The sequence below is a fragment of the Penicillium subrubescens genome, assembly GCF_028828155.1.
Source record: "Penicillium subrubescens strain IBT 31985 chromosome Unknown utg000013l_segment0_segment0, whole genome shotgun sequence".
Classification (NCBI taxonomy): domain Eukaryota; kingdom Fungi; phylum Ascomycota; class Eurotiomycetes; order Eurotiales; family Aspergillaceae; genus Penicillium; species Penicillium subrubescens.
In genome coordinates this window covers 60,942-88,322 of record NW_026643163.1, presented here as the reverse complement: position 1 = coordinate 88,322, position 27,381 = coordinate 60,942, and the positions used below count along the sequence as shown (strand labels likewise).

Here is a 27,381-nt window from a genome sequence, read left to right as displayed (position 1 = left end):
TACTCTTCAATAGCATATTAAGTGAAGCCTTTTCCTCCAATTCTGCCGCCTATTTGCTTCACGTCGTGTAATTCTAAAGGTAGTAAATCTCTTCGTCCCTTTAAGACTGCTAAACCTCCACAACTGTTCCATTCTGAATCGAGCACAACGATGACCAGAAACCCCTTTACAAGAAGCTTGCTCTACGTATATAAGCCAGAAAGCCCAATGAATAAGCCAAACCGTCGACGCTTCTCCTCAATAATTATGTCTCGTTTAGCGCCTGTGCCAAGCCAGGGCTCGATCGAATATGGATAGCACTTTGTTCTCTCATCCGGGGGCGAGACCTGATGAAAGTATGTAGCGAGGTCATCTAGCTGTTTGGACGTGAGACAGTAGAAAGCAAGCATAGTTTTAGGGAAGTGTGGATGACCTTCACCCGTTTCGCAGGATACCAAGGGTGTCAAAGGAGTTTTGAGAAAGTCTAGTTCGTATTGAAAACGAAGCCGCCTACGGACGTCGAGACAAGGCTCCTTTGGGAACATTCGTGTGAACATTGCAAATGGTGGAATCCGCTGCTATCAGTGTTGACATATGTCTCTGCACATACTTTCTTAATCATCTTTAATTTAGCGCGATTGCTTTCAATGCTTAGCAGGCCCAAAAATGGGTTCATGCGTGGACAGACGTTGAAAGGGTCGCATAAAGGAATTGTATCCAATTCTGATGATGTTGCAGGAGAACCGCCACGCAAAGAATGCTTCATGAGCGATGCTTTTGAGCTTATACGCTTATATATGCATGTCAACAAATATTTTTGGCCGAGATGAAATGCTCTGCTTGACAGAAATCGAAGACTAGCCTAGTAGCGCTAAAAATAAATTCAAAGATCAGAATTTTTACTGCCTGGCGATTCCTGCGTTTATTTGTTCAGGATTCGTTCCACGTTCCTACTCTAAAATATGTATTTCTTCTGATTGTAAGAATTAGCCATTTTCCAGCATCATTTCCGATCCCACTTATGAAGCGCCGCTGTGAGCTGACTATCACTTGTGTTATGGAGCTTTGGACAATATCCGAGATAAATGACTTAATTAGCGATAGTGGAACTCGTTGAGTCCCATTTTTTAGTCTGTTTCTCTTTGGTAAAGCATGCCCGATCCAGGTTTGCTTGCAGCCATTTCTTTCACGACCCATTCTAGGGGCCCGGCGTCACCCTTTTTCATGCCCTTTTTTTACTCACTTGCGTGGTACATAACGTACTCTAACCCATATGATTGAGTTTACTCCACCTTATGGCTCATTAAGCGATTGAAGAATGATTGCTGTCTCCGTAGTTTGAAATCCCAGCTTCCCCTGATTCATGAGAGAAACAACATGCTGATCAAAACACAGGTCCTACACGCCGCCTGCTTGATTATCTTGGTCGGGATTTCAAACGCTGGTTACATCGGCAATGCGCCCGGAATTCCGACTACCGTACCGAGGCTTACTAGTCGAGGTACTGAGACGTATATTGCGGTCTTTGGGGGTAATGGGAAGACCGCAGACGGATGGCCGTCAATGGACCAGTGGATTCCAACATTTGAAGAAATGTGAGTCAAACTATAAGTGTGATGCACTAATCGACCATGGGACCAAAGGACCTGATTTGATGTAACTAGGTTCAACAAGAATAAACCTATCATGAGTGCAAGCTGTACGCAATTCGACGCAGAGAATGACTCAGAGGCAGAGCTTGCTTATCTTTCGTCCAGTATTCAGTCCGTAGCCAAAACAAGCGGGGTTGATGCCCGCTTTATTCTCGCCATAGTCCTCCAAGAAAGCAATGGATGTGTTCGTGTCGGTACTACCAATAATGGCGTCACTAACCCGGGTCTCATGCAAAGTCATGCGGGAACAGGTTCCTGTGGTAGCCAGAAGGACTCTGCCTGCCCCGAAAGTGAAATTCTACAAATGATAAAAGATGGAACGGAGGGAACAACTTCCGGAGATGGTCTGAGGCAGTGCCTGGACGCAAATGGCGGGAGCGGTGAGACCGCATATTACCGGGCCGCCCGCTGTTACAACTCTGGATCGATTGCCCCATCAGGGAACCTGGGTCAAGGAGGCTCAACACATTGCTACGTTTCGGATGTTGCTAATCGTCTGTTGGGATGGTCGTCTGGGCCAAGTCGATGTAACGAAGCGACAGTCGGTAGTTTGACTGGCAGCTCCTCCCAGGGCACATCCCCAGTTGCAGGCTCAGTCTCGATCGCTAGCAGCACGTTTGCCACCTCTCTGAGCTTGCCAGTTTCGGTTCCACTAATACAACAGTCCACTACTCCTTCCCTCACAGCCGAAGCCTCCGCTATACCAACAATGGTATACCCGTACGCTCTCTCGAGTTGCCTGAGTTATGCTACGGTGAGTACCGGAGATTACTGCGAGAAGCTCGAGACCGAATATGGAATCTCCGCAGTACAGCTTCGAGACTGGAACCCGGGGCTGGATGAAGCCTGTACCAATCTTTGGTGTGGCTACAGCTACTGCATAAAGGCGTAGAGGGGCAACACCTAGGATTTTTATGACCTGTGCGGCAAACATATCGGGTTTCCTCCCAGTTACCAACGCGCAATCTCTCCTTATGCCACACTACCGTCCTGCTTTCACTCTCTCGTGCTTTGATGGTAGCGGCATCAAATCTGTGTCCAATAAAGCTAGGACATTTCATCAAATATCGTGCACAAAGGCCTCATTATTCCAATATATCCCCGTGATCATGCCACTGATCACGGCTAGGAAATATGATCTTAAGAACCACTCAGTTCAACCCACTTGTCTCAGTGAGGCTACATTTGTGTTGCACAAAAGTGACGACCAGAATCTGGGTTGAACTTCTCGTCTGACTTTTGGATTCGATGGATCAAGGTATCTCGAACGGTCAAGTTTTGTACCGTGCGGTTACACTCAACTGTTCTACTCGTGAAATAAATTGTTGTATCATCGCAAACGTGGTGGGCGTAGACTTACGGAATTGTTATGAATTACACTATATGAAAATTTTGTTTTGAAATAGAGTAAAAGAAGCACGAGGTACATATAAAGCATGAGTGGCAAGTTCACGATTCCAGTTCGCCGTGTCACAGCTCGATAATTTGACTTCTTTTGACGGCGATGGGCCCGTTGGTGGGTCAAGTAAAGCCAAATTTGGATGCGTAAATTCACGTACGTCCGTAATACCAGTGTCGCAATACAGCATGACATTCTTCGTGACAGTTGTTCGTAACATTCGACGTTATTGATGCATTGTTCTTTTTGACTCTAAGCTCGTTGAGTAATGGATCACTATTTCTGATCGAGAAGCCTGGTAAAGGACATGAATAAAATAGAGAAAGAAAACTGTAAGGCTAAACACGGCAGGGACTGTCCATCCCATTTCAGGGGACACTCGCTCGGCTGAGGCCATGTGGAAAATGAAAGAGGTCTGATGAGGATTCTGTTGAGTTGTTGAGACCCTAATCTTAGTGATGGGATCGGTGTATTTATTTATATATAACTGGAGCAGGACTAGGCGGTCTCCATTGGTCCCGCATGCCTTACCTCCGATGGAGCATCTCTGGGCCGTGAACCCCTTGATCCTAAAACTGTAACATAATGGCCCGTCCTTATTTCGGGATGATGTTTCTATCATAAAACCTGCTTTGGTTTCGATGAGAGTCCATGGATTCCGACAGCCCGCCAATACAACCTATTGAATGGGTACGTCTCATCTGAAAGGATCTATACCTATGTTAAAAATTTGAAAGACCACACACAATTTTTTGAAAATTTGTACACCGACCTCCCAATTCCCTGTCAAAATTCCAAGTCGTCTACTGTATCAGGTACATCTTCCATTCTAGCGGATGGGATTTGGAGCTGAGACGTTTTGCATTTTGATGTCGATGTCCCATACCGAATGTTAACTGATTGAACTGCTCCGATCAAGGCAATACGTTTAAGGGATCGATTAAGAAGATACAAAGCAATTGAAGTAGTGATTTATCTCACTATGAGGAAAGCAGCTCCATCCCGTGGGTGTAGACCGTAATTCCAAGCGCCACGGCACGTACGTTATAAGAGGCAAACGGAATCTTGGTGTTGACATCACTGAGGCAGTGTGTTAGCACTTGGAAACACGTATCCTGGATTTGTTAGAAGGCTGTTCCTGGTAATGGCATCGCACGCATGTGATGCACATTTGATTCCTACATGAATGAAATCCTCAGCGATCGAGAAACTTTGGAGAATGGAGATGTGTCGACTCGTTAGGACTGGGCGTTTTATCTGAGTCCCTTCAGCCGGCCCAATAAGCCCACCATGATTCTGTGTAAATACCCGTTCTGAAAGCCAGGACAATCCAAATTTTGTCTAAGCTCCAGATACTTGACCATTGGATCTATCCCTACGCTTTCAGTGACGTGTTTTCCGGTGTCTTTCATCGTCTGGGTGGGCCTCGCCACCGAATCCGACGCCTAGTTGGAGACCCTTGCCAGCCATGCCTTTTTGAAATCCGTTTCCTCTGATGAGCCACTAATGTTCTTTAGGGTTCTTATCTCCGGAACAAATTTCCACGACAAGGGTCCAAACCCAGTGAGTTTGTGCTATCAGCCTATAACAACAGTGTAACCTCCGAAACTTTAATACAGTCATCAAATCTGGAATCAGGAATTTGCTGCTTGGATTTTCCGGCCGTGAGACTGCCTCGAAGTAGCAATCATCCAGCTTACAAAGAACCGATAATACTGGCGGTGGTACCATTGTGTCATCATAGATCATGATGAACTTCCGCGAGCAGAGGGTAGCACTGATATTCAAAATAAGAAATTGCAATATTTGGATGGTTGGCACCATATTTAGATATTTAGATATTGGAGAGTTCAAGACCATCGTCTTAAGCTGAAACGCTTTGATCAGCATGCACAGTAACTATTATCTATCGGCTGGCCTTGATCAGTAGACCTATCAATGCCAGATATCCATTTGAATGATACTGATGCGCTGTCGTATAGATCAAATTATGTACAAGAGGCCTCCAGTCAGGCCACATCCTCCAGCTCTTACAGCCACCAAAGGAACGATCCACTTCATCTACGGCATCGATGGGAAAACGAACTCGTAGGGTCGGCATCGTTCTTGTTTCAACCAGAGCTACAAACTCCCGGGCTGCCCCGGCTCCAAAGGGAACAACCTTCGATGAAATGGATGCATGGTCCATCGTCTGACATTGTCACTCTCCATGATCTGGGCCCGCAACTCTACCAGTGCGATGAAGATTGTTTAGAAGACTATGAGCCCGAGAGCGATCCGGGGTTGACGTTGCTTCTTGAAAACAAGCATCAGGCCCAAGGTAGGAAAAAATGTACTTCGACCTGGTACCAAAATATAACATCGAGAAGTTATCGTCACCGCCTCAAAGCGTCGATCCAGAGCAACGTGAGCGGATTCGGCAGCTTCTTGCACAAACTACCCACGGTGCCGATGCACAAGACAATGTGGAATTTCAAAGGGAGGTATAACCAAGTCTCATCTACTTCCCCTACGTCAAGATTCATTAGTGAAGAACAGTTTTGGTTGATGCTCGCAAGGTTTTTTGGCCTTGCAGCACTTCCAGAGCAACGCCGAGCTTCCTTTCCATCACGGGGCGAAATCCGATACATTACGAATTATGTGAAATCGCAGCCGACGCCAGATGATATCTGCGACAATAGCGATGACATTGAAGACTTGGTGAAGATCTGTATCCAGCTTACACGTTTTATTTTTGATAATCCCGAGAGTAGAAGAATCTTTCTAAGGCCTGAACGAGGCCCTAGGCAATCGCAACTGCTTTCCTGGGATTTATTTCAAGGCTTCGGTGCCATTGAGCAATTCTGCGCCAAGTCTAAGTGTCGGCAAACTGATGATCCCCTCTCCCAGTATTGGTCGGCCTGTCTCCCGACAGATCTCGCTTCCCAAGAGGAGTGGTGTGAAGATCAAGATGGTTACCACTTCCCCGCTCAACACTGCCCGGTCGCTTTCCGAGTCTGGAGTTCCTTACGAGTATTGATGATAAGAGCTCAGAAAGAGACAAAAGTTGTCAATAGGCCCACGAGACTTGGGCTGCGCCATATATACACAGTGCTCTCAACGACTAGTGTGAACTCTCTTGGGCAGTGTGGTATAGACTTCAGTCATTTTGTTTCATCTCACCGGGAGGGTAGGGCCAGAAAAGGTCTACGTCGAACCCCTGATGTGGTGAGGTCTAACTGATGCATTCATGCACTAATGGTTCCAACGACGGCCGAATACCCTTTGACTTCAAACAATGTTCGGAACCAATGCTGATAGCCTAACTTAGACATCGTCACATATAACCGTACTGTAACAAGTACCGCACAGTAAGGCGAATTAATTTTCAAGATTAAGATTGTTCTATGTTTTTTTCTCTAAAATGGTCCTCCTGCATAAGCCCTAAGTTTTCCGATCTAATAATAATCTTCCAGAACTGATCGTTTCTAAATTTAGCCACGGACCTTTGATCTACAGCGGACTTAAATTGACAAAAGAACAACGCCAGTCACAAGTCTGGTTCCCGTATATAATTCGTGCGCGGGACCTTGCGGACAATGATCAACAACGAAAAACCGATTCCAGGGCGCAGTACAAGGCCGGTGAAATTTCTATGGGCTGCTCAATCAACAATGTTCCATGTATCGTGGTCACAAGTCCAGGACCACAAACCTCGATCCTGGAAGTCTGTTTGCCCACCCCCCAAATATCGGTTATATGCATGATCTGCAGCTCAGGTAGTCACGAGAGTATCAAAAGAAGATCTTCGTTTAGTCACCAGAGCCGAAGCTTGACTTTTGGTGTAATGGGCCGATTGCGCCGACTTCGGCGGTGGATCAAGGTGGGGAGATTGAGGAACTAATATATGGCCTCTGAACTGACCCTAAAAGATTCGTCAGGCCATTCTTCATAACATAGCGAGCGGATTAGCAGAAAGTAATACGTTGATTCATCCGCAACCTAATTTAGATTAGGAGATCTTGAACCGGTACGTAGAGGCTCAACGGGAGTGTTTGAGAGTCTGCGTCGTCTACTGATAGTTCCATACAGTACTTGAGCGGCTTGTTCCCTTTTAGCCATAAGAATAGGTTTAAAAACTCATGATTCAAATAGTAAGACCAAGACCCTCCCGTCAGAAGGAAGTGGCAGAATGGAGGAGCCAATTAATCAAAAGATTGAATTTCAAGGCGTCGCTCAGCCGAACTTGGAATGTGTTTGTCGGTGCGGGTTCAGACTTGGAGAAGAACCGCATATTGCCATATTTTTGTAGAATCATGGTGAAGCCAAAAAAAGACATGTTGAAAGCTAGATGGAAATAACCATAGATGCTGTTGTTTGAGTCTATCCTCCTGCAAATTGATATAGCGCGATTCCACCAAAGAAGGCTGCTCACGCAAATTCAGGGCCTAGGAATGGTTTATCCGAGGCACATAACCAACTAGCCAACTATGTTGATTAGTTGTTTAGTTAGCGTAATCCACGGTCGAGCGGGTGACCAAAACCCACGGTAAGTGCGATGTATCACCACTTCCTATCCCAACAGCTATGTATATTTACGATATAACTATGATAAGGATAGCATTTGGAATCTACTAGCAAATTGTAGGATCATGACGGGGAGTGTAGATAGAGATACATTGATTTACATGTCTCACTTTGCGGCCTAGTTTATAGTAAAGCATCGAAATAATCACTCTTCCCATCGTAGCTCGTGGTCGAAGATCACATCCAAGAGCTTGGTGGCTGTCGAAGGTCTGATGGTTATATCAATCATGGCGATCTGGCCTTGGCATTGTTCGCGGCTCTTCCTGGTGATATAGATGGGTTCGGTTCTCTCCGCTACGAAGCTGGACCCCGTTTTCCGAGCCCATGCTTGGACCTGTGGAATATCCTCGGACTGAGTTTTCCCGAGGTATCTACCCACCCGTCAGCGGAATTAATCGTCGAAGAAGGCTAATGCTCCACGGTGGGGGTCGACGGCCTGGTCGACTAGGTCGCAGTTGAAAAATGCGAAGTGGATAGGCGATATGGGGGAGCCTTGCGAGAGTCCTGCATTTTAGAGTGGTGCACATCGGTACCGAACACCCAAATCTGCGCAAATACATTAATGACCTGCGCCGCACGTCTTCGTGAGCTTCTCTGACCGCCAAAGGCACCCTTGGCAAAGAAATTTGCTGCATTGCCGAGTTGGCCATATCTTAGTGGTCTCACCCAACAGCCCAATTCTATATTCTGCTATGTAGCATCGATCAGCAGGAGAATTAAAAAGCAAGAAGACGGCTATAACGCAATTTTGAAGTTCTACATCCTATCCTCTGGTCCACATTGGAGCTATTCTCCGCGTGGCTCTGAGCATGTAATGGGGCATGCCGGACCTCTACGGTCACCTCGTTCCAGTTGAATCAGTGGATATTGCGCTGTCCGTTCGAGTTCGCACCGCAGATTGGCGATAGACATCTAGAAATTGCCGACTTTAGATGCCTCATTCTGGAAGATCTGAACCCGTCGAATTTTCAAATGGATTAACTCTGGTTTTAACAAATCCAGCGGACATATATTCCCTCTGCCTCTATTCTATCACCCTGTGACACGTTCTTAACCGGTACTGAATTCAGATTGAAAAGCCTGTTGAGAGATCACAGCCGAATATCGGAGCTCCACAATCTCGCAGACTAAGGCTCTATCTCACGATTTCTGTGAGGAAATGAGCTTTATAATGGACATGACCACTTTGGACGACCTGCATAGGGGTCCGACTGTACGTCTTGCCTACGCTTTTCAAGTAGAATTAGTAGTACTGAACATGGTTTATTCTGCATGACAAAACAGAAATACTCGAGCATCGGTAGGCTACAAGCATGGAAAAACTCATCCTAACTTCAACATGCCAACTAACTGTCCAGCTACCACAGTGTGAAAAAAAAAACCCAAAATAAGGAGCGAGAAAACCAAAAATCAGCACCTATCGAAAACACGTAATTTTTACGCGTCAACCAATCGAGAGAGGCCTTACGGCCACTTTAAACCACCATGGAGGTCCTAGAACCACGTGGTGGTGGTGGAATGAACGCGTCGTTCCTTGATCTTCCCGACCGCAGCTCATCACTGTGCGGTGGGCTCGAAACTCCAACGCCAAATCGCTGGCTTTCTGATACAGTCCCAGCGCCTTTGATTGAACTGGGGCAGTCGCTGACCGAACCTGCACGTGAAACGACTCCTCATAGGGCCCTCGAGGCTCGAAATGTCAAGCGGAAGGCGTCCCGGGTGCTGGGGCGAGCCACTTTGGATACAGATGTTGAGGACACGGGTAAAGCACTCGCAGGCCTCCTAGCGCAAGTGCAAAGGGTGTACCAGGACCGGCTGGAACAGATACAGACACAGTTGGCCGAAGACCTAGAGAGCTGGAAGGCTGAACAGCAGGCTCAGGAAGACCTGCTCAAAGAACGCATCGCCACACTGGAAAGCGAAGTCACCCAGCTTCGGGCTGAACTAGAACAAGTTCGAAAGGCGACGCCAGAGCAAACCGCAGTGCCACAGTCCACTGAGCGTGGGCCAACGGTGCCAAAAACACTCCGCACTCACGATCAAGACCATCTCCGAGCCCGCGCTCAAGACTACGTACCAGGACCTAAGCCCGTATCTCGTCACAACCAACCGTCATCGAGCTTCGCGGACATCGCCGCACTGCTGGCCACCAAGCCTGGAGGGCACGGTTGGCAAGAAGTTGTACACAAGAGAAAACAGTCAAAAAGAACCGACCCAAGCAAGAAAGCCCAACCTAGTGCGCTTACGCCGGCGAAAAACGCCCCGAAAGAAGCCAGACGAATTGTCTTTCGACGCGAGCAGAGCCAAACGGCCCCCGTGTGGACAAAGAGGACATCATCCTTGCGGTCAACCGCGGACTTGCCCAAGCCGAATTCCCAGGCTTCGTCCGGGTAATTGATGCGGGATATAGTAGCACTGGTGCGGTCACCGTGCTCTTGGAGAAAGAAGCTCTAGGGTCTATGCTAGTACCTGCCTACTGGGACTTGGTGGTTGCAGCAGCACGACAGGCAGATCCGGCAATCATTTCGGCCGAGCTACCGGAGCAGTGGTACCGAGTCAAGGTGCACGGAGTTCCGACTCGTCGCTACCTAAGCTGTGGACTAGGCCTTGCCAGGGAGGAAATCGAACTAGGAAGCCGGATCCGACTGAAGAGAGACCCTACGTGGCTTCGGCGACACAGGGATATGCAGGATGGCAGCAGGAAATGGTCTACTATCGTCGTCACTGTAGGGTCCCTCGAGGAGGCCCGGGAGCTTCTGATCCATGGGATTCGGTTTGGAGGAAACCGGTATAAGACAGAACACTACTGGGAAGTGGGGGTAGATACGGTCTGCCCTCGATGCTGCCGCCTTGGCCATCGCAGCTTCAAAGCCTGTGGGAGCAATCCGCCATGTTGCTTTATCTGTGCGGGCCCACATGAGGGACACGAGCACACTTGTCGCGTAGTAGAATGCTCGGCTAAGGCAGGCACCGCCTGCCAACACACGCCCGCGAAATGTGGTAACTGTGGAGGGCCACATTCCGCCACCGCTGGAAATTGCCCAGCTAGGCGTGCGGCTCGAAAGCAGCAACGGGATAGCAGGGAAGCCTATCGAAGCGACTCGGTGCCGTCGGCCCCGAATCGCCCGGGATCACCCACGATCGATTTGCAAAGGCCTACCGCGGGAGTGCGTAGCAGCGTAGCCTCGGAGGGTTTAGCCCCGACGAATCGGCAATCCCCCGCAGACCGACAGCCAAGAGCAGAGGAAGCGATGGACCTCAGTGACGACGCCTCGGAAGGGACTAACGCGACGGTGGATGACCAATCTGATCAATAATGCGCATCCTACAACACAACTGCCGCAAGACCTATGCAATTACGATTGCGGCACTCGAGGCTGGGCTAGAGCTAGGGGTGGGCCTAGTATGCCTTCAAGAACCTTATATAGGCAATGAATTCCGACACGGCGGATACCAGATCTACTGGCCCGAGGCGGGAGCACAGGGAAATCGCCGGGTAGCCGTGGCAATCCGGCGCGACTTATTCAACCAGGTGGTAGTGGAAGCCCGTACAGATCTCATAGATCACCCATATATCATGGCTGTGGACGTCTGGGAGCTGGGCCGAGCGAAGGAAAAGAAGCGAAGAACCCGCGTGATTAACTGCTATGATAACTGGCTTGGTCCGGGTCTATGCTGGCAGGGGGACATCGAGGAACGCAGGAGAGCGATAGAGGATGTGTACTGGGACAATGTTCTGGAGGGTAGATGTTTACTTCTCGGAGACTTCAACGCACATAGCCCGCTATGGAACCCGCAAGCGAATAGTCGCACGAATGCGAGACCACTGGAGGATCTGATCGAGAGCGAAAGTCTCTATATCAACAACACGCTAGGGATCCCGACACGGCCGAAGACAACGCCGGGGATCTCAATTATCGACCTGAGCTTGACGACAGTGGACATGGGGCCCTTGCAGGTGTGGACGGTGGATGAGGACCACACAACCGGGTCAGATCACGAGCTGCTGGTGATGGAATGGGCCCCAATAGAGCACGGATGGGAACCCCCATCGGACGAAGTGACGGGGTGGCAGATCCAGGCTCTCCAGGCAGACAGCCAAGCTCTGGAGCAAGCGAAACAGATGTGGCAAGCAGAAGCCGAACAGAGAGGGCTCCTAGACGACGCAAGTACGGCGGAGGAGGTCGAGGGAGAGGCAGTATGGGTGCAGGAAACGCTTACGGCAGTGCTCAACCAGTATGCGAAGCCAGTGCGAGTGACCCCACGGTCCAAACGCTGGTGGAATCGAGAAGTCAAAGAGGCGCGCGAGGCCTACTGCCAGGCGAGAAGAGCGTGGCAGGGGCAGCACATCACCACGATCGACCTTCGAGAAACAAGGAACGATTACTACAGGACTATTCGAAGGGCGAAACGAACGTGCTGGGAAACCTTCCTGGCAGGGCCGACGGACACCCCAGACCACCCGTGTGTGGAAACGGCCCGATGCTGGCAAGCGCTTAGGCTCACCAAGCCCAAAGCAACAGCCATCACCCCCACCCTCAAAGGGCCGCAAGGAGAGATAGCCGTGTCTATCAGCGAGAAAGAGGCACTGGTCCGAGAAACCGCCTTTCCACCAGCGCCGGGCGACAGGGAGGCTGTTGAAGTTCTCCCAGGATCTTTCCACAAGTGCATAGACGAAGCAACGGTCAAGAGAGCCCTGTTCCATCAGGCGGTTCAAAAGGCGCCCGGCATCGACAGGCTGAATTTTCGAGCCCTTCGACTCGTGTGGGAATGGGATAGCTCACGGATCGTAGCGCTAGCCCGGCAGTGCTTCCGGCTAGGCATTCACCCACAAGCATGGAAGACCGCTAAGGGAATCTTACTGAGAAAACTCGATAAGCCGGACCATACGCTCGTCAGGGCATATCGGGTCATCAGCCTGCTAAACTGCCTAGGGAAGGTGGTGGAAAAGATCGCGGCAGAGGCTATTGCAGATCACTGTGAGACGACAGGAAGCCTTCACCCCGGACAGATGGGTGGCCGCAAACAACGTAGCGCAGTGGATGCCGTGGCATGCTTGATCCAGAGCACTCACGATGCGTGGAAACAAAAGCAGCTCATGGCGGCTCTTTTCATGGATGTGGCGGGCGCGTTCGACCATGTCAACGATAGAAAACTCGTGATTCGCATGCAAGAGCTAGGCTTCGACGGTGACTTGATCCGATGGGTACAGTCGTTCCTGAGCGGTCGACTGGTCCAGCTCGTCATCGACAATATACAATGTCCAGCCCACAGGATCGACTCAGGCGTGCCTCAAGGTTCCCCGGTGTCCCCAATTTTGTTCCTTATCTACCTAAGCGGGATCTTCGACGCAATTGAAAGGGCCATCCCGGGGGTACGGCTGCTGTCGTTCGCAGACGATATGGGCTTTCTAGCGCCAGGGTACTCGGTCCAGGAAGCATGTCAGAAACTACAGGAAGCTGCCCAGGTTGCAATCGAATGGGGTGAGAGCAACCTCGTGCAGTTCGAGGCGAAGAAGACCGAGGCGGTCTTGTTCACCCGCAAGCGTGGACAGGAGCTACGGAATCAAATTCAGCGGGCCCGCATCATGGTAGGAGGCCATTCAGTCTCATTTAACCACGAGGCCACCCGGTGGCTGGGGATCTGGCTAGACGCCGGCCTCACACTAAAGATGCACTATCAGACACGCCTTCGCAAGACCCGGAATGCAGAATCTCGGGTTCAATCCTTATGTCGCGTACAAGGCCTAGCGCCAGGCCTGGTCCATCGGATCCAGGTGGCTGCGGTACAGTCGGTAGCCCTGTACGGAGCAGAACTCTGGTGGCGCGGCCAAAAGGACTGTATCACGGGAATGCAGCGGATGATCAACAGACAAGCCCGTGCGATCACAGGAATGCTTAAGACCACACCCGTGGGTCTCTTGAATAGGGAAGCGGGTCTAACGCCGGCCGAGGTCCTCCTTGAGGGCCGTCAGCTGCGGTACACGGCTCGGCTGCTTAGCCTACCGGACGATAGTCCAGCCAGATCAATCCTCCCGGTTAGTTTTCGGGAGGGCGACCAACATGCGCAACCTGGGGAGCACACCCCTGGAAATCGACTCTGGGCCGAACCGCACGGCCGGGGACCATGGTCGTTAGGACAGCACCTAGCGCGACAACTAGCAAACATCCTCCCAGCCGATCCATCTGCGGGCTTCGAGAGCGCTCGGCGTGGTAATGGCAGCGGATTTCTAGGGAGGATCATTGTCCAAAGGACTGAGGACTCTCTCACCGCAGCGCGGACGGTGCAACCAGGCAGCGCGATTTGGTCAGATGGGTCGAGGCTCGAGAACGGCCGGACAGGAGCAGGGATTGCCTGGCAAGAGCCTTGCGGAGAGTGGAGGACCCGGAGCTTTCCCCTTGGAACGGGACGAGAAGTCTTTGATGCGGAGCTTGTGGGAGTCGTGCAGGCCCTCCAGGCCGCACTGAAAGTGGATGACAGTGGTCCAATCACAGTTCTGCTGGATTCCCAAGCCGCGATTGCGAGGCTGCGACACACGCAAGCAGGCCCCGGTCAGGAACTGACGCTTCGAGCTCACGCAGCAGCCAGAGCTCTACAGGAGCGAGGCCGAGAAACCATCATTCAATGGGTGCCCGGCCATGCCGGAATCGAGGGAAATGAGAAAGCTGATGAAGCGGCAAAGCTCGCGGCTAGTCGACCGGGGTGCCATCCAGAAGGAATCACAGGACTCTCACTGGCGTTTGTCAACCGGACGTGCACGGAGAACATCCAAAACCGCAAACAAGTCTGGCTCGCCCGAGATTTAGCAAAGCGTTCTCGCTATAAACAGCGAACCTATCGACCGTATCGAGGCTGGACACTGGACCCAGTCGCATCGCGAGCCCTGAAACCGCTGGCCACCCGCTTCTTCCAGTTAAAGAGCGGCCATGCGGCTATCGGAGCTCACCTCCACCAGATTCACGCACGGGAAAGCCCTGCGTGTGAGAAAGGCGATGCACCGAAAGAGACCGTGCATCACGTTCTCTTTGAATGTCGAGCGTGGCAGCACCAGCGAATCAAGCTGTACCGCGCGCTGGATCGAGCTGGGGTCACCAGACCGTCAGCAGCCGAAGAGTGCCCAGAAGGCAGGCTTCTTGGGGAACCGAAGGCAACAGAGGCCATCTTACAATTTTTGGCCATGACGAAGGCAGCCCTGCCTCAAGACCATCACCTGGCTTTGGCAGAGCGAGCTCGACGAGATGATGAATGGGGATTAGAGGACTTGGAGGAAACTGAGAGGATGGGGGAAGGATAGCAGGAAGGGTAGCCTAGGCACTCAGCCTAGGGGACACCCATCCCGGTTGAGACACCGAGGAGAGCCACAAAAGGCTCGAATGCCCTGCGCAAATAGGCGGCTTGGGGCGAGGAAAAGGACCTGACTGTATATACATGGGGCTCACGCCCAGGAACTCATAGCAGCGGGGGTCTGGAAACAGCTATACCAAGCGGAAACAGACCCAACCTCAGACCCGTGGTCTGTCATAGCTTTAGGGCTCGATACGGACAATAAACTTGATTAATAATAATAATAACTGTCCAGCTCCGACTATACCCAGTTGCCTTACGCAGCGGGCTAGGAATACAACCCTGTCGCTTAAGAAGCTCAACAATGACCTATCCGTGACGCGATAGCCCTTTCCGTGACTCAATATGCCGCCAGAACTCGTAATATCGTGTAGCTAGCTCAAGAATATCATTATCGTTTAGACTCGCAGTCCCTCTCTACGCTGGGTTACAAGATACGACTTCGTTACGCCCACTGACAACGGAGCGTTTTAGGTTGACATCCACCCGCCGGATCCACCATCAGCTTCACTAACCTGTATAGCCCTTCCGAGTGACCTATAACTGTCGACACATACCTTTACAGTTACAAATAAAAGCTTTTCCATCATCTCATAGCCACAAAAAACGGCCCATAATAATGGTACGTTATAACCACAGTCATTGGAGTTGACATCCGCACCTGTGGTCGCTAGCAATAGCTTCACCACTACTTCCAAACCCCTCCGAGTAGCGCGAGACAACGGTCTACGACATTTCGACTCCAGTACGTATCCAATCTCCCAGTCGATAGTAACAGGCTCACCACTCCCTCATGGCCCCTGCTGGCAGCGCGAGACAACGGAATACGACCTTTTGCGTTTTTTGTGTGAACATCCACCCTCCCGGTCGCTAGTAGCAGCCTCACTACCCCTTCGTGGCCATTGCGCGCAGCTTCTGATAACGGTGTGATGTTGAAGTTATCTTCTGCATTGATATCCACTATCCCTGTTGTTAATAACAGGCTCACTACCCTCTCGTGGCCGTTTCCGGCAGCGTGAGAAAACGGTGTGGTATTGAGGTCGTCCCTTCCGTCGACATCCACCTTCCCTGTTGTTAATAACAGCTTTACAACCCCTTCGTGGCCATTACCGGCAGCATGAGACAGCGGACTGCGACCTTCTAAGTCCTTGGAATCGACATCAACTCTCCCAGTTGCTAGCATAAGCCTCACCACCCCCTCGTGCCCATTCCCAGCCGCGCGCGACAACGGCGTTCTGGCAACGCCATCGATCACCCCAACATTTGCTCTTTCAGAAATACATATTCGAGCTGTCTCCTCCCGACCCTGACGGGCTGCCCATAATAGAGCCGAGCTTCCGGAACCCACCGAATTGCGTCGATACAGGTACGGATTTAGTAGAGAATAAGCGCAGCGGTTGGCTTGAGCCAATGGGTTAATGTCTCCCTCGGCCACCAGAAAATCTGCAACGACAAGTAGTAATTCGGAAGGCAAACCGAGCAGTGACATTTTGTCTGTCTTGAGGCTCTGAAACCGCTTTTCGTGCCGTCAGAATTATGAAACCCTAGAGGTTAGCAGAGGTTGTCAGCTAATTTGCGTTAGCAGTTCTGTAGCTTTTGTAACATTACGTTGGTTGTAGGAGCAATGTAATTCAGATCCTTTTATCATATTCGGTATTACACATCATGTGATTACGGTCTGAAGGACCACTTTCTTGATTTCGAAATGGGTCGTGTCGACGAACGCCACTGTAGCACGACCAAATTTCTACAGGACCAACATTAGAATTACGAAGCAATCCAAAAATTACCTTGAACATGTGATACGAGTTGGAAAATGTTTTGGTCACTGATTGGAGTTCTGGAATGGCGCCAAAGTCACAACTCTGGGTTCCTCGCCTTATTATAAATCTTCAGAGAAATGCCAACGTCAATCGTGATAAACTAGTTCAAGATCAGGTCTGGAGTCTGGAATTCAGCCGATTCAAGCGTTTCACTTTAAGACAGTCTTTGAATTGAGTACATTTTGCCTCTCTTCTCGATGTTTTGATAGATATCAAAGAAAGTTCGGACGCGTTGTGATTGTCTACATCCCGTGAGAAGGCTAAAGATTGAGAAGAAAACTTGAATTCACTTGAAATGAGGGAATTGATAAAATCAAAATTTCAAGTCCCCTCAAATCCATCTACTCTCATCTGACTTATCGTCCAGCACCGTCCACAAGTCAATCATTAGGTTACGGACACTGGCATTTCAAAGAATCTCATGTAGGGTTATGGCAGGCCCTGAATTCTGCTCCATATAGATGCTCATTAATTCATCAGGCAGTGGAGATCGCCGAGCCAGGTATGTGAATATTACATTTTTCATGCAATCCAGTAAGGTGTAAGACTCACCCGGGTGTTGCAGAGGGCCTGTGTGACTGGGCTGTGCTTGAAAGGTGTCAAAAGTGAAACTGAACAGACCCAAAAATAGATGAGGAGTTATCTAGCACGCAGTTCAATTTTATACCTTGCAGCCTGGAAGGGCATAGTTAGCTGTAGGCTCAGTATGCTACAGGGGCAATTACTGCGGATCCAAAACTGAGGAAGCAGATTATGCTTCATATACTTAGCGAGAAGAGGCAGTTCGCTAAAAGTGCTATTTTTGAACGTATCATATTCTGAAGTAGACCTTTACGCAGTGCCTGGAATCACTAGCTGATACAGGCAAAAATACGCAACTGTTATTTATAGAGTTGATCTCAGTTCAAAGAAAACCACGGGGTCATAAGTGCGATAAACCTTTAACCTATCTTGACACAGTACATCTCAAAAAGGGAGTGAGCCAGCTCGTGCGATTCATAATGCGATGCAAAGGTATTCTTGGCCTTTGAGCCTCCACATACCGCCTTGCCGGTTTCAGTTTAAATCGCCGTGTGTGGCGTATAAGTATGCTGCAGAGCTCGGAACATTCTCGCTCGGTCTGGTAATGTTAGCTTAGGCATTGAGCCTCTCTTCCGTTTGCACCAATTGGGTTTTCTCAACGTGGCAAGGTAGTGCCAGACTGCTGTCAGATTTAAATGTATTTATGGTATGCAAGAAATTCCGATTAGGTTGACGGATAGATGGTTGTGAGCACCAGGTTTGACCGAACTGCGAGGGATGCTTTGAATACTATGGTGTTTGGGGGTGTTCGGGACGGCTGGGAATTACGTTAGTTAACGTACAATCCACGGCCGAGCGGGTCACACGGTTGGGCGGGTCACCCCAAAACCTATAGTAATTTACCACTTTATATCTCAACAATCATATTTATTTGTGATAGGAAATCAAAACTATATGATATAGATAGAATTTAGAATCTACTAGCATAGTGCCGGAGGATTACCAGAAGTATCAAAAGAGACATATACTTACGTTCCTCTCGTCAAAATTACGGCGTACTTTTATGGTAAGGCATCAAAGTGATCATCTAAATTACCTAAATCACCTAAATTTAAGTTGTATTATTGTAAAATGTAAGGAAAGCCTATATTCGAACATCTAAGCAAAAATAACCTACGGTTGTTGATATATCATGGCCTGAATAATCGCGTTTAGTATGGGGTTTTAGGGTGACCCGGCCAACCGTGTGACCTGCTCGGCCGTAATTACGTTACGCGGGAAATCAATTATGTAACACCGACGAAGTAGTTACTGTGCTGCGTAGGTTCACCTGCATTGATCTAATTTCTCCGTAACACTAACATTACGCTTTGAAATTACAGAGTTGCTTTCTTTCCATCGGCCTACTTCCCAGAATAACGTTCGAGTCCGCAGTGATGGTGCACGGCAGAGTCAAATGGTTCAGTACTGAAAAAAATATGGATTTATAACCCCGGAGAAACCTATCACCCCAGAGAAACCTATCATGGGAGTTAAAACAAAGGGGTATCGATTTCCAAGAGAGCAACGATGGACAGATCAATGAAGGACAGGGCTTTTTTTCCACGTTTCTGGCATGAAGGTATGTACTGCATAATCGAGCAAGGATACAATTGTTTGCTAATGTACTGAAACACAATTGCTATTGCTTTAGAGTGGCCCATTATACAGTAATCAGAGAGTTAAGTTCGACATGGAACAGGACCCAAGCGGGAAGCTTCCAGCCATTAGTGTCAGTGCGATAAACGATGAAGAGACCTGATGGAAGTGAAGGAACCTGATCTCGAGGGACAAGAGTGTATTCTTCAATGGGGAAGGGTTCAAGATACCTTGGAGCCAGATTGGGGTCTTCTGATTGGAAGGGTCATAATTATTTGTGTTCTTGATTGAAATATATTATGATAAACAATCCCCTAGTTAACCCGCTGTTGCCTTTCCCGTAATGTACGAAACCTTTCTCTGTGACAATGATGAGATGGTGGCTCGCATCATACTGTAAGGAACTGTTTGATTCATGCCCTCTTATAGTCACTAGAGCCCTGTCTTCTCTATTGACAATGTCAAGAAAAACAAATATTGATCACTATCAAAGAAGGTATAGTTTCATACCGACCTTAGATCAGGACAGAAGTGTGATGAGGCTTGATAGTGTTCGGACCCTAAGCCGAGAAAAAACTCAATAGTCGCTGTGAATGTGAATGTTTGGAATGGAATGAAAAGCTGGCCTTCCATTCCTCACGGGCGAGCCATTGCCGTCTTTCCCGGAAACAAACCAGCATTTGCAAATCTTGGGTGCCCCAGCTTCAGCGTTATAATATAGTCTAACTTTTGCGCCGGGGAGCCCTGAATCGATATAAAGGCCTTCGCGAGGCGGAAAGTATTATTTCCTCTTTCTTCAAAGATACTGCAAGATTGATTTTTTTCACCAGAGTCACCGTATTGAACTCGTTGTGGTCAGTCATTTGGTAAACCAGAATGTCTTCCGCCCTGAAAAATTGATCCATGCCCGTTGCTCCGGGCTGGCTAGGATCTAACTCAACTATCCGTAGATTTCGATTAAAGAAATTGCCGGTGTCGCCACTATTTCTGATGTGTCGCTCAAGGAAGGGTTTGATCGTTGCTTTTGCCCGACAATGAACGAACTTTACTTCAGGGCCCAGCAGCACTACAATAAAGGCGAGGCTGTCGGTCAGTTGATGCTGACGACTAAGGACTTTTTGTGGCTTCTTTCGGCGAGACTTTCCTGTTGTTTTTGCATCAACCATGAGAGTATCGCCCTGAGTATCGCCCTGAGTATCACCCTGAGTATCAGAAGCCTGCAATCCCGGATCTAGAGATAGAGGGTTGGAATAAGCCGCTTCTTCGTTGGAGTTGATGAGTAGAGGAACGCAGTTTGATCGATTCTGGGCAGCTTCCTCGGCCTGAGACTGTCCGGGTTGAGATCGGTTCAAAGTGGCAATTGTCGCCGCGTGATTTAAGGCCACAGGTCGGCGAGCGTAAATTGATGCGATGTCTTGCGGATTACTGAGTCCGAGGCAGAGCCGTTTGTTAGAAGTTTCCATTGAATGGCGATGCTCTTCAATCAATTCGCTGCTTTCTTTCATTAGGGTGTCGCTGTCACTGGGAGTACCGCTGCCGTCTTGACTTCGTCGTTTCCTAGATGACGCATTATTACTCAAATGATTGATGGTGATATCTTCCACGAGAGGTCTCCGGGCGGCGTCAACTACTACGATGCCTTGCGGATCACTCAGCCCATAGCAAAGACGTTTGTTTGGAGTATCCACCAGAGCGGGATTCTCTGCATCCAATTTGTTTCTCTCTTCCGCTGGGCTATCGCCATCACTAGAGGCGCTACTGCCTTGTTCTCTCGGTCGCTTGCCCGATGGCTCGCTAATGCCAGTCGCTCCACATGTAATATTTGACGATATTGGTACGGCACTAGGATAGGTTTGTTGCTGATGGGCGGGGTTTTTTCCACCGGCCTTTGTCTGATGGCTGTCGAAAGCCTGGTAGGGCCCGGGTGCATTACCATCGACTGCCGCTGCCGTTTGCGTGTGTAGCTCTCGGGTAGAAGATAATAGCTCCTCCGTAGCAGCGAGTAAGCGCGGCCCATGAACGATTTTATCAGAACGTACAAATGGTCGACCAGAAACTGAGAAGTCGAGAACGAAGGCTCTCTTCTTTCGTAGTCTTGTCCTTGCACGTTCTAGCAATGCCCTACTCAGTCGTCGCTGTCCGACGACGATTTCCATACAACGTCGTTTGGGCATGTAGCTAGAGCCACCTGAACTAGAGCGTTTGCGGGATATGTTTTTGCCCTTAGTGGAGCGCTTCCGGGAGCGTACTGGAGAGCCTGGGGTCGATGAAAAGGTGTGCGAGGCATTATTTGATGAAGGAGTGGTTGAGAAGCTGGCTGATCGGTCCTTGAACGAGGCTTGATCTTTTGGCGGTTCATCTACATCCATCATATCAGGTGCCTGCCAGTTAGGCGCACTGGTAGCTGTAGGGAGACCCGCGGTCCGGCCTAGCCCGGGGGGTGGTGGTCTCTGCTGCACCCCCGCATCAACGGTCACTTCGATCTCCTTTTCGCGTAATGGCTCCCCGTGGCTAGGGCTTGACTGGGTGTTCAAAGACGATTCGTTGCCTTGATCTTGACTACCAAGAGCAACAGGGGGATCATCGGGCGGTGCAATCCCCACGTCGATGATTGGTATCTTATCCTGAGTCTCAGAGAAGACGGGTCTCTCATTCTCTACCATCACTTGCGGAGCGTTTGTTGCCTCTGACCCCTGCCTTTCATGACCCGCCGTGGGAATTCCCATGTCCATCTCGGGATCGTGTTCAGACTGCCCCTCTTCCGTCGACATACTCTCGGCCTCAAATAATGCGTTGCCAGACTCATATTGTTCGGTATCGACCTGTAAACTCTGTAGGCTATCACCATTCACGATTCCCCCGTACCATGCCCTATCTTCTTCATGCGGAATGGTATCATGAGAATTTAGGCCAACCGAGGCATTGGGAACTGTGGCCTGGCTCTCTCCGTCCTGGATCTGGGCCGTTCGGGGTCTGTCGTGTTGCAGTTCCGATCGGTGTACCTCACCGGGATCCCCCCTTGTGGAGGTGTGAGCTGCGCGGCCAGTATCTCCCAACGCTTCGGTACACGGCTCCTCGGCTCCCATAGTTAATTGAAGTAGATTCCCTGGCTGTCCGTCAATCTGGCCATCAAAGGTCGACGGCGAAGTGGTATTTAAATTCTCCAGTTGGAGACCATTATCGCTCTGTATCGATTCCGTGTCCCCGATGTTCCCGTTGAGGTCCGCCACATCTCGGATTGCCATTTGCATCTGTTGGTTGGGACTTCCTCGCGGAATCGGGATGCGTATTGGTTCAAGTGTACTTGGCGAGAGCCAGTTGCCTATCATCGAAGCTGCGGGCAGTACATCGAGAAGCCGGAGCCCACTCAAGCCAAGCGCCCTATTAACCAGAGGTGATTCCGTGGTGACGATTTCGGCCGAACCATGCTCTTCCTCTTCGCCAACGCCCGGGAGGAGGTGCTGGGTATCCGTTACCGTATCATCATACTGCTCTGTCTGCCCGATTGGTGGCGCAGGGGAATTAACACTCCGGTCGGGCGGCGGATCTTGTGGCCAGCTAGGCTCACTAGCCGCTGCATGTAGGGCCAATTGAGTATCACTTTCTGCGTGGGGCATTACGGCATATGGAGAGGGTGAGAGAGGCTGCCCGAAGAGAGCACGGTATATGCTTGCCAACTCCATCAGAGTTGTGCATCTTTTCCGTTCTTGTGAAGCTTTGTCAGACTTGGTTCCGATGGTCTCCGCAATATCAAAAAATAGATACCTCTGAGCGTCTTCGATCTTCTTGAGCCATCGGCCTCCTTTCTGTCCTAGCCGTTCCTCAACAGAGACGGTTGCAAGGTCCACCCACCGCGAAGATGGTGGATTGAGAGCCTCATCCTCAGCTGAGTCGGCACACGCGCCCGCATTTACCGTAATGTAGTCAGAGTAGAACCCTAGGCGTGTCGCTACGCGGGCGAAAAGATCGGGATCCATCTGACCCACTCCGACCGCGTGCCTCATCGCAAAGAGCCAGAGTTGACGGCAACTGAGATCTCGCCGGTCCTCGAAAGGAGCGCGGATGGTCCGCCATCCATTCATAGTCTGGATGTGATACTCATCGTCACTGTTCCGATCCAAAGTATACATTTCTCGTAGCATGGTCTCGAGTGGCCTCGAACATCCTTGCCGGCGGGCCCCATGCTGCCCATTTAGGCCGAGCATTTCTTTGAGGCAGCCGGATACCCTTTCTAGAACTCGCATGTGCACTGTGAAGAGTTTGAAGGAGGGAATCATGTGATGTGAGCTTAAGATACTGTCTTTCAACGCCTCTCGGTGCGTCTCACTGAGCTCTCCAAACATTTCAGGCACTGAAAAGGCTTCGTCAACTTCTGATTGATCTTTGCTTGATGTCGCTGGCATTAATCCTTGAAGCCGATCAATTGCTTCTGAGGGTATTTGGTTTAGCGGGAATTCCTCCAATCCCTCGATCTTTGACCTCGCATCGTTGCCCATAATCTGCCAGAATTCGTAGATGTACCTCACCAAATACCGTTCCATCGACTGGCCTGCTGTCAGAACTGCCATAGTTGGCACAGTACGGGCTTTGTTGACTCACAACCTCGCATAATGTGGCATGGTAAGCCTTGAACCGACTGAACAGAAAGCCGTGTGCCATGGTCGGCAAAGCCTCCCTGACTTTATTGTACGCATCAGACAGCCTTTTACAATTTTTCAGAGCCCTCAGGCCCTCTAGCTCGCTTTTCTTGAGTGTAGACTTCAGCTGTAGGTTTCTCCGCCGCCCGTCGAAGTTTTCGGTCTGTTGGATTTCGGTGTAGAGCTTACTGCAGTTGGGACGAATCTGGTAGCAGGAACCGTAGAGAATCTCATGTCGCTTACGATCGTCCATTTCTGATCAGGGCAGCTTGTCATCCATCAAATCCCATGTGCCGTCAGCGGAAATAGGGGGCTCACCGTCAAGGACCAGATGGACCAAATCAAATTTTCTCGTCATGGACCCTGTCCTAGGATTCAAGATCGCCCTCACGCGAGATTGCCCATCAAGGCATAGCATCTCTCCAATACGAAACAAAAGCACCGGTGGCGACCGGCCATCACTTACATCTCGACTGCCTCTTCGCGCATTGTCAAGCGCTAGTCGGGAGACCATAACGATAGGGGCGAGTCCAACGTTGTTGTCAAGGTCATGGTTCAGTATTCTCCCCCACTGTTCTTCATCGCTGGAGCGAAAGTACCTCCTTTTCTCAGGATGGATCTCGATAAGATTGTAATCCACGTGAGCACATCCTTGATATTCGGGCCAATGAGCGATTTGAAGATGACTCATTGTCTGTTCTCTGTAGGTTGGAGCATCCGGTGTCTGGGGGATTGAATTCGGTATTAGTAGTGCTGTTGCTGTCATTTCTATTTTTGGTACGTTCTGGTGTATCAGACCTGCGACCGGGTAAAAATAGGAGTCAACGAATACCCATCCAAGACGACAGTCGCAGAGCATTGTGCACGTCGAAGTACTACTTCATCATCTTGTCAGGATATGCAAGTTATTGTCAGAATTGTATTATATAGATATCTTATTTTAAGTGATAGGATTTATGTACTCGGATGTTTTATATTAGCCTAGTCTGTCGCGGATCCCTCTTCCTTCGCCACCTCGCCACTCTGAGGAGATACCGCCTTATACTCAAATCCGGGCACCGGCTATTGCAATTTGATTGAGAAGCTCACCATACACCGTTTGCTGTCAAGAGCTCTCCTCAAAATGATCCTAGTTGGTGTCCGCAACACGGTGGTGCGCTAATCTCACGACACAGGAGGTACGCATCATGCAGCCGGGCTTTTCATGCATGGTTCAACGATGAGTCCAAACAAGCTGATACTGGTGAAACTGGGATGTTGATCTCTGTCTTAGCATAGTTGGAAACATCGGGGAAGAAAGTGCGGGTATTTCAGCCCGAGAAAGAATATTGATGAATCCAGGATAATTGAGAAAGAAAATAATGAAAGGGTAACAGAAAGCCGTCTCATGCCGCAGCACAATAGGCTAGAAAATCAACCGTGCCACGCTCTTCAAAACTGACTCCTCCTTCTTCCGTTAGATACTTTCTTTGGAGCATGTGCGGGATCTCGTCAATTTTTGCATATTTGTATGTGGCGACTAGCTCTTGTTCCTCGAATATTGTGCAGAATCGGCGACATCGACATTCTTGATTAGGAGAAGATCATTCGCCCAACACCAGTAAGTTACAGATGGCCTGACATTAGCGATATGCGCAATCAGGCCAAGTGGCCAAACGCGGTACAAATGAGAGAGCAAATCCGCTTGCCCTTCTGTCACCAGTTCAGAATTACTTATAGAACGCGAGGGACGAGTTCAGTATGAAATTTGGCCACGCTCCCTCCCAAGGGCAGTTCCGTTGGTGGTCACGTGCCTCCTGAAGCCCTAAGTAGTCAAACATGTAGTTAACACCGTACCTAAGTCTCGAATTTCTTGGGTTCTCGATCCGGCCCACAGGGCGTGATCCGAACCGAACGGGATGATTGATCGCCCGCTCGTTCTCCTGAAAGTCCCCAACCGTTCCTGCGAATTCGCGCTAGACGTGCAAGAGCATTAAACGATAACGGATTGCTAGCCAAAGCTCTACAAAATGCAGATTTTCGCTAATAGCAGACCTAATAGACCGTAGACTCTCACGAATAGAGCGGGCGGCTCCTACTGCGCTCTGATCTTCTGTCGCGAGATCCCTGGCCAGTCTTCGATGCCACAGCCAACCGATGTACACAGACGAGAATCTCAGATTACGGCGGGCGTATGCCGCGTCGATAGTACGCGGACTTGAAGATGCTACGGTTCGAATCCTGGATCGAATCCTGGTCTCTTCCGTTAGTCCCTGGTGCCCTCTCTTCGCTTTTGCACGGTTCCCTACTCACTATTTGCGCACAGAGAATAAGCGTCAAACGGCCACGGACTAATCCGAATGGGCACGTTTAATGTATCGAAATGTCCCTTGATCTATGGCAAGTGGTCTACTTGGGACACGACAGCTTCTTAACAAGACACAACAAAATAACTAACGTAGTTCACAGCTGACCGAGCCACCCTAACACACCATACTAAATGCGATAATTTACAACTCTATATCTCAACCACCACCAATTAAGTATTGCTAAAATTTTGAGAGATACATTATTACACGTATAGAAATACTAGAAGTGAGACTTAAAAACCTTTGCGACTATTATTTTTGTGCTTTACCATAAAATACAGCGTATTTTCGCTGTTTCAGATGTCAATATATAGCTCTCTCGCAGTACTTGAATTTATCCTTTCTCACTCAGTAGAGAGGTTATTTAGTGTGTCCAGTTGGTATATCTTTAGTATCTTATCCTCAGTATATATGGTTGTTGAGATATAAAGTTGTAAATTATCGCTTTTAGTATGGTGTTTTGGGGTGGCTCGGTCGGCCGTGAACTACGTTAGTTAACGTAGTTCCCTGCTGCGCGGAACACCCTAAAACATCATACTAAATGCGATTTTTCATAACTCCATAATTCAACACCTAAGAATTACTAAATATTCTTAGAGTATCTTAGACTGTAATATATCATACTACAAATTCTGATTAGGTTAAGAAATATTTTGGGGCGCGAAAATTCAGGTATATATATCTACGTCAGTCGATCAGAGCGTAATTTCGGTAATGTGAGTAAATGATTATCTCCTGAATATATTGGCTGTACTATATATACTATTTCGAATGCTATGGAATTACACTCTACTTAAAATGAAGCTAAAATAACTCCTCGTTGTGTAAATAGCATGATCTGAGAAATCGTATTTAGTATGATATTTTGGGGTGTTCCGCACGACCGGTTGTTCCGGTCGGTAGGGAACTACATTAACTAACTGATATATTCATTTGCTCTAAGGCTATGGCCCCACCAGCCTGTAGAGCTATGGCTTTATTGACATCCAAGACTCACTGACCCAACAGAATGTCAGGAACTGGCCAATTTTATCGACGCGGTAAACGTACACAGACTCGGTGCATCACCATACATATATTCAAACGTTATTGAGCTTCTGTCTTGGCATACGGTGGCCAATCCTTCTTGAAAGGCCCGGTGACAATTCGTCGTGGGAAGCGCTTATTCGTGCAAGCCGCGTAGACTTGATGCTCTGATCCGTCCAGAAGTTTCAACCCATGGAGACAGCACCAAAACAATTCCGACCTTTCTCTCCTTGTCATCTTTCCGACAACATAGTCGAAATCTTCCATTCGGGCGACGAATAGTCCGAGGGCTGTTAAACCTCTCCAGCTTGAGAATATTTCTTCAATTCTCGCAACATCCGTATCAGATCGATCGACTGCTTCAGCATGCAAGATTGGGCTTCCCTTGCCATCACAGCCGATGAGAACTGATTTTTGGCTCATGTCCACCGCCAAGATAGCATCACA

General features: G+C 49.3%; 5 protein-coding genes across 5 annotated transcripts; 3 read left to right on the top strand and 2 right to left on the bottom strand.

Moving 5' to 3' along the window:
• The first annotated feature begins 1,128 nt into the window (after nucleotides 1-1,128).
• N7473_013166 (LysM peptidoglycan-binding domain-containing protein) lies at nucleotides 1,129-2,619 on the top strand. The gene is made up of 2 exons (XM_057159105.1): nucleotides 1,129-1,574; nucleotides 1,644-2,619. The coding sequence occupies exons 1-2, from the start codon at nucleotides 1,357-1,359 to the stop codon at nucleotides 2,521-2,523; spliced, it is 1,098 nt and encodes a 365-aa protein (XP_057002155.1). The 5' UTR covers nucleotides 1,129-1,356; the 3' UTR covers nucleotides 2,524-2,619.
• A 6,462-nt stretch (nucleotides 2,620-9,081) lies between these two features.
• N7473_013165 (uncharacterized protein) lies at nucleotides 9,082-10,913 on the top strand (the record flags this gene model as incomplete). The annotated part of the gene is made up of 2 exons (XM_057159104.1): nucleotides 9,082-9,763; nucleotides 9,898-10,913. 2 exons carry the CDS (start codon nucleotides 9,082-9,084, stop codon nucleotides 10,911-10,913), a joined length of 1,698 nt encoding a protein of 565 aa, XP_057002154.1.
• Nucleotides 10,914-11,173: 260 nt separating this feature from the next.
• Nucleotides 11,174-14,890, top strand: N7473_013164 (uncharacterized protein; the record flags this gene model as incomplete). Its single annotated transcript, XM_057159103.1, has 1 exon — nucleotides 11,174-14,890. One exon carries the CDS (start codon nucleotides 11,174-11,176, stop codon nucleotides 14,888-14,890), a length of 3,717 nt encoding a protein of 1,238 aa, XP_057002153.1.
• Nucleotides 14,891-15,628: 738 nt separating this feature from the next.
• N7473_013163 (ankyrin repeat domain-containing protein) lies at nucleotides 15,629-16,429 on the bottom strand (the record flags this gene model as incomplete). Its single annotated transcript, XM_057159102.1, has 1 exon — nucleotides 15,629-16,429. One exon carries the CDS (start codon nucleotides 16,427-16,429, stop codon nucleotides 15,629-15,631), a length of 801 nt encoding a protein of 266 aa, XP_057002152.1.
• A 3,216-nt stretch (nucleotides 16,430-19,645) lies between these two features.
• Nucleotides 19,646-24,256, bottom strand: N7473_013162 (uncharacterized protein; the record flags this gene model as incomplete). The annotated part of the gene is made up of 3 exons (XM_057159101.1): nucleotides 23,879-24,256; nucleotides 23,523-23,815; nucleotides 19,646-23,467 (listed from the first exon to the last, which is right to left on the bottom strand). The coding sequence occupies exons 1-3, from the start codon at nucleotides 24,249-24,251 to the stop codon at nucleotides 19,646-19,648; spliced, it is 4,488 nt and encodes a 1,495-aa protein (XP_057002151.1). The 5' UTR covers nucleotides 24,252-24,256.
• Between the last annotated feature and the right edge of the window lie 3,125 nt (nucleotides 24,257-27,381).

Excerpts from the sequence above, each read along its gene's own strand:
- N7473_013166 (XM_057159105.1), top strand. The coding sequence starts at position 1,357 with ATGCTGATCAAAACACAGGTCCTACACGCCGCCTGCTTGATTATCTTG. Across the intron at positions 1,575-1,643 it reads ATTCCAACATTTGAAGAAAT|GTTCAACAAGAATAAACCTA; the intron begins GTGAGTCAAACT and ends TGATGTAACTAG.